Genomic DNA, 6,369 nt, shown 5'->3' on the forward strand with positions numbered 1-6,369 from the left:
CTGCTGCATTTCCTTCTAGGATAACTCCAATCTGTATATGGTGATGGAATACATCCCGGGCGGGGAGATGTTCTCCCACCTACGGCGGATCGGGAGGTTCAGGTGAGCGTTGCCATGGGAGCTGATGTTGGGGACAGTGTCGCTACTGGTTAGAGCTGGGTGGCGGTTAGACTCCTGGGTTGTATCCCTGGTTCCAGGAGGACAGTGGGATCTAGCACTTAGAGCAGAGGGACTGGGAGTCGGGATTCCTGCCTCTGCCATTCACTCCTTGTGGGAAGGGGGGAGAATCACTCTGTGCCTCAGTTTCCACAGCTGTGAATTTGGGATTTAGTTCAGTAGAGAACTAGACCTTTTATCCACTAGCAGCGTCTGCAGCGATGCTGGCTTTGATCCTCATCCTGGAGGGCGTGACCTGATCCCCAGCTGGGCTGGTCAGGAAGGGATTCCCCATGGGGAGGGCTGCTGAGGTCTTCTGCCAGCACTAGCCACAGTCAGTGGCCAGGGATGCCAGGGCTAGATGGGGCCAGGCTAGATGGAGCTGGGGGTCCATGGGTGTGTGTGTTGAGGCTAGGGGGGAGATGCTGGTCTGGGAGGGGCTGGCCCTGGGTTGCCATGCTGGATGGAGTCAGAGGTCTAGCAATGATGGATGGGATGTGTGTGCTAGTGGTCTGGCTGGGGCAGATAGGGCCACCAGGCCTAGAAGCATTGGGGCATCTTGCCAGGGTAGATGGAGTCAGGGATCTATAAGGAAGGTAAAGGTGGAGGTGGCCGAGGGTGCTGGGCTGGCTGAGAGGGGGCGAATCTTGCCCGGGATGCCCACGTTCTTCTCCCACCTCATTGCAGTGAACCTCACGCCCGGTTCTACGCTGCTCAGATCGTCCTGACCTTTGAGTATCTGCACTCGCTGGATCTCATCTACCGAGACCTGAAGCCAGAGAATCTCCTGATAGACCAGCAGGGCTACATCGAGGTGAGGCTGCCCCCTCCCCTCCCCTCCCCATCCCATCCCATCCCATCCCATCCCAGAGCTGGCTACTGGCTCCCTGCAGTGATCTCCTCCCTGCCCAAGTCTCTCTCTGCTGCCATCCCCTTCCTAAAGCCAAGACACCCCCAGAAATGTAACATAGCCAGAATACATCAATTATCATAGAATCCCAGGGTTGGAAGGGACCTCAGGATCATCTAGTCCAACCCCCTGCTCAAAGCAGGACCAATCCCCAGACAGATTTTTACCCCAGTTTCCTAAATGGCCCCCTCAAGGATTGAACTCACAACCCTGGGTTTAGCAGGCCAATGCTCAAACCACTGAGCTATCCCTCCCCCCTTCCCCTCCTGCTGTCACAGCCTCCGGGCTGATCCAGCTTCTCCCCTCTGTGTGTTTTGACTCCAGGTGACGGATTTTGGTTTTGCCAAGCGGGTGAAAGGCCGAACCTGGACTCTGTGTGGGACCCCGGAATACCTGGCCCCCGAGATCATCCTCAGCAAGGTGAGCTGGGGAGGGCCTGTCGGCTGCCTGATCTCTATCTGATCTCTGGCCACCAGGTGGTTCCCCCCACCCCCAAATGTTCGGTGCGTGACCCTGGCCTGCTTTCCCTGGGCAGGGTTATAACAAGGCTGTGGACTGGTGGGCCCTCGGCGTCCTCATCTACGAGATGGCAGCTGGTTACCCCCCGTTCTTCGCGGACCAGCCCATTCAGATCTATGAGAAGATCGTCTCTGGCAAGGTATTTGTGCTGGGGGAGGGGACACTTGTGTGATTTGGGGGGGCGGGGTTCGCCAGGTAAAGGGGGGTGCCAAGTCTCAGCGACTGATCAGAGAGGTGCTCGCACCCTCGACATGCTCATGCCCTCCCATGCTTCCCCAATCCCCAACCTGTGGGCATCCTCCCTGTCATGTACCCCATTCCCCCTGCACCCCAACACATAGACCCTCCCTTGCCACGTACCCCTATTTCCCCAACACATGGACTCCATCCCCCACCGCACCACCATTGTGCTCCCTGTAACCCCCATGGGGATTCCTGGAACAGGTGCCTTTGGTTTTCTTGTACACTGTTGTGAGTTGCAAAACCCTCCACAGCCCGGTTACGTTGCAAGACTAAACATTCCTTAAACACATCAGTCATCTCCAGGCACTGGTAGAGCACTCATCGCCATAGTAACCAAGAGCCCATAATATTCCTCTGTCCACCCCAGCGCCTTCTCGCCAAGGATCTCCAAGAACTTGTGTTGGACACGGTCAGCTTTAAAGCTAGTGGGGAACTCAACAGGCCTGGGTTCTGTTCCCGGTTCTCCTACCAGCCTGCTCAGTGACCTTGGGCAAGTCACGTCCCCCTGTGCCTCAGTTTCCCTTTATGTAAAATGAGGACAGTGATGCGGCAGCCCTGCTTTGAGATCTGTGGAGCAAAAATGCTCAATAAGAGCTGGGGGGTGGCTGCTAATTAACCATTTCAGCTCCTGTGTCAGTCCTCAGTAGCGCCTCCACTTCTTGTCCACTCATTGTCCTGGAGTGTTTTTAAAGGGCTTGTTATTTATTATGAGGTGTATATTACAATAGTGCCTACAAGCCCCAGTCGTGGGTCAGGCCCCCATTGTGCTAGGTGTATTATGGTAGTGCCTCAGCGCCCAGGCATAGCCCAGGACCCCTTTGTGCTAGGGGCTGTACATTATTAGGTGTATCTGTGAATCTAGCCATGAGGGCAGGGCAGGTAAAAGCCAGACCTCTGTCTCTCCTCCCCCCCCAGGTCCGGTTCCCGTCTCACTTCAGCTCGGACCTGAAGGACCTGCTCCGGAACCTGCTGCAGGTGGACCTCACCAAACGCTTTGGCAACCTCAAGAATGGGGTCAATGACATCAAGAACCACAAGTGGTTTGCTACTACTGACTGGATCGCCATCTACCAGAGGAAGGTAGGAGGGCGGTGGCGGGGGGGGAGGGGGGCGATGGGAAGAAGCAAGCCTGGATAACTTCCACATGTGTGCAACCTCCGTCAGCAGGAATTGAACCTGGGATCATCAGTGCCCAGGCCTATCGGAGCACATTGGTTACTGGGACTCTGTAGCAGGGTGTTGTGGCTGGATCCAACCACTAGGGGGAAATGTGTTCACCCAGCATTGGTTTAAAGTAGGGAGCCCTCAGTCACCTGTTCGTAACATGGCAGGAAAAGCATGGTCCTGTCCCCACCCCCTGAGGATAACAGCCTAGCACTGCTGCTGCCAGCTAATGGCGTTATTCTTCCAGCTCAGATGGGAGAGGGCTGTGCTGAAGGTCCTGATTAAAACCCTACTGATGATGCAAGTGGGGGCTTTTACGGGGATCCAAGGGGCTCATGACCCCCTGCCCTTCCCTGATTGCAAAGTGAGAGGAGGGGATTCTGGCTAGATAAAAGGGGACTTGAGGAGGCGCTGATTCTGCATCCCTCACCTGGTTGCTAAGGGGCCTAATCCTATATCCCTTAAGAGTGCTGGGGGCCCTGATTCTGGGCTCCTAAGTGGGGTCATGGGCTCCCCCTTCCATGATTGCAAAGTGTGAGGGTTTCTGGCTGGATAGTGGGGGGTGGGGCTGATCCTTGCCTGCCTTGTTACAAAGTTGGGGCCTGATTGTGCGCCCCTAGCAGACCCAGGAGTGTGTGTGGGGTATACAAATATTGATCCCTCACCTCGTCCCCAACCTCCCCCTCCCCTACCCTCCCCTCCCTTTGCAGGTGGAAGCTCCTTTTATACCAAAGTGCAAAGGCCCCGGTGACACGAGTAACTTCGACGACTACGAGGAAGAGGAGATCCGGGTCTCGATCACTGAGAAGTGCGCCAAGGAGTTTGCTGAGTTCTAGGGCCAGCGGCCCCACCCCGGGAGGGCGCGCGCGGAGCAGGTGGGGGCGGGGTTGGATTTGATCAGCAGAAAGACCAGAGTTCCTTGCCTGTGTGTTTTATTTTTGTGGGTGGGGGGTAGGGATTTGCCTGGATCTGGTTTGCGGGGGGAGCGGGAGACCCCTTATTCTAAACCTGTACTAAGTAAATGACAGTAGAGAAGGGCAGGAGTCTAAATTCTCCCATGCGCACCCCTGATCCCCCCCCACTTGCACATGCTTCCCCCCCCCCATCACAAGCCTGCAGCCCCCCCGAGCAGCTCTCCTCATCCCCCCTCACCTGGGGTTTAAACAGATTACCACACACACACACACACACACACACACACACACACACACACACACACACACACACACACACTCTCTCTCTCTCACACTCAGCTCCCACTGGGTACTTTCCACCCCCTCACACTGATCGGGTTACCCCCACACTGCCTCTCAGTCCACACGTGCTGCACCCCCACCATCCTGGCCGGCTTTATTGGTGGCTTTTAGTTTTTGAAGGTGGGGGGCGTTTTTTGCCATCAAATCCTCCCCCAGATCTTCATGGCTATTTGCAAAGGCTTCTGGGAGCAGGGTGTGGAGCAAAGATGCCCCAACACCCACCGACATGGCAGAATAACTTTGAATCCCCCCAAGGGGGAGAAAAATCCCAGCCCCCCACCACCACTCTGGAAAGAGGAAGAAGGAGGGAAATCTTGTCTCACTTTATAAACTTGGGGATGGGGGGCTTGGGCTCTTTTTTTTTTTTTTAATTAAAAATAAATTAGTAAATTAAACCTTATTTTCCGTTGGGGGACGTGGGGGTGTGTGTTGGGTAGGGGGCTAAGAGGTTTTAAAACCCCAGGCCTGGGGCTGGGCTGGGCTAACTTACCCTACATCAGCCCCCGCCATCCCCGGTGACACCTCCCTTCCCCTCCCCCCCCAGTGCCAGGAATTTTAACTCTCCAAGCTTTGAATGTTTCCAGGTTTTAGCAAGGAAAAAAAAAGAGAGATCCGTTTTTATTTTTGTTTTTTCAGGTAGAAACTGACCGTATTTCCCCACCCCCGCTGCTCTCTGCGGGGTGTCTGGTTTGGGGGTATCTTACACCGGCGGGGGGAGATCTGGGAGTCGGTTACAGGCTGGGATGGAGGAGCTGGGAGAGGGAATCTCCCCGGTGGGTTTTGGATTTTTAGCTTCCTTTGGAAATAAAATGCTGCCTTTTGAATCTAGGCTGTGAATGTGAGCGACCCCCCACCCCCACCCCTTCTTTGGCCTGTCCTCTTGTGTGTCGGGGTGGGGATTGCAGGTAGGATCTGATTCTGGGGCACTTGGTTATTTTCCCCCAGGTCAGTGGGGGCTTATACACTCTTCTCCCTCCCTCCCCCCATAGGCCAAACGGTGCCCTGCAGAAATAACCTTAAAGGATTTTCTGGTGGGGGGAAGGGTTCCCCTTACCCACAACCCGCCTGGGGCTCCTTTCTGCACCTCCGATTTTATGCTGTCGATTTACATTTTAAGATGACAATGCAGGAGGAGAAACCAGAAAATGGGTGTGGGGGAAGAGGAGGGTAGGCAGGAACACAGGATCCCAATTAGGCCCTGATCTCCCCCCTCCCCTCCTCCCAACTCTCAACTGGCCCCCCCAGGGAGTGACCCCATTAGATCTGTGGTCAGGTTGGAGGGGCGTTATGCCATTATTAGCCCCTCCAATGTGAGATCAGCTGGGGTGGGGGGGAGAAAGGGGTGCTGATACCTAGCCATGATCCTGCTTTATTGGGGGGGGGGGAGGTGCGTGTGTGGGGGCTCTTGTTCTATTCATTTACTTTTCCTCCTGTCTGATTCTTGACTTATCCTCCCTGCCGGCCCTCCCGCCCCCAATGCAGTGCATCAGTGTGGTGGTCCTGTTCTAACCCCCCAGCCTGTCTCCCTCTGTGTGTATTCACCAGCCGGTTGAATTTCTTGTTTCTCTCCGGGGCGGAGGTGTGTGAGCTTCTTTTGGTTTCATAGATAAATTATATATATTATAAATACATGAGCGCTGTCAGGAGCGGAGGGGGGGAGCCCTGTGGCTAGCCCTCCCCCTAAAATCCCCCTTTCCCACAAAGAAGCTCGAGAGTCCCATCTAGAGGGTGGGGATATCATCCGCCCCGCCCCGGGAAACACGTCTGTGTCCTTTGACAAAACCTGTTTCACTGGAAAAAACAAAACAATTCCCCCCAGCCCCCACTTCCTCTTTAACAGTGTGCTTTGTTGTAAACATATTTGAAACAATTACCAATAAAGTTTTGTTTAAAAAAATAAAATCAGACTGGCGTGTGGGCTGCTCGGCTCTAGGGGACAGTTGTCGTTGCTGTGATGAGCCAGGAGCTGTTCCTCTCCCCGGAGGCCCAAGGAGTTCATGGATGTGGTGGGGTGTGGGTGGCTGCCATTAGTGGTACCTGAACTCGTCTGGAGTTGAAAGCTCAAAGGGACAAGTGTCCGCGCTTAAATGGGGAGGTGGCGTCTGGTCACCTCCGCCTCCT

At 55.0% G+C, this 6,369-nt stretch overlaps 1 protein-coding gene across 4 annotated transcripts in view; it reads left to right on the top strand.

Annotated features, from left to right (window-relative positions):
* Positions 1-6,150, top strand: part of LOC101951867 (cAMP-dependent protein kinase catalytic subunit alpha) — a 50,937-nt gene extending 44,787 nt beyond the window's left edge. For all 4 annotated transcript variants that reach the window (XM_065576246.1, XM_065576248.1, XM_065576247.1 and 1 more), the window contains 6 exons: positions 20-102; positions 844-970; positions 1,391-1,486; positions 1,602-1,724; positions 2,744-2,908; positions 3,703-6,150. In XM_065576246.1, coding sequence (XP_065432318.1) covers positions 20-102; positions 844-970; positions 1,391-1,486; positions 1,602-1,724; positions 2,744-2,908; positions 3,703-3,828 — 720 coding nt within the window. In that variant the 3' untranslated portion in view covers positions 3,829-6,150. The remainder of the gene's footprint in view (positions 1-19; positions 103-843; positions 971-1,390; positions 1,487-1,601; positions 1,725-2,743; positions 2,909-3,702) is intronic.
* The last annotated feature ends 219 nt before the right edge of the window (positions 6,151-6,369 follow it).

This window comes from Chrysemys picta, chromosome 22 (genome assembly GCF_011386835.1).
Source record: "Chrysemys picta bellii isolate R12L10 chromosome 22, ASM1138683v2, whole genome shotgun sequence".
Taxonomy (NCBI): Eukaryota; Metazoa; Chordata; order Testudines; family Emydidae; genus Chrysemys; species Chrysemys picta.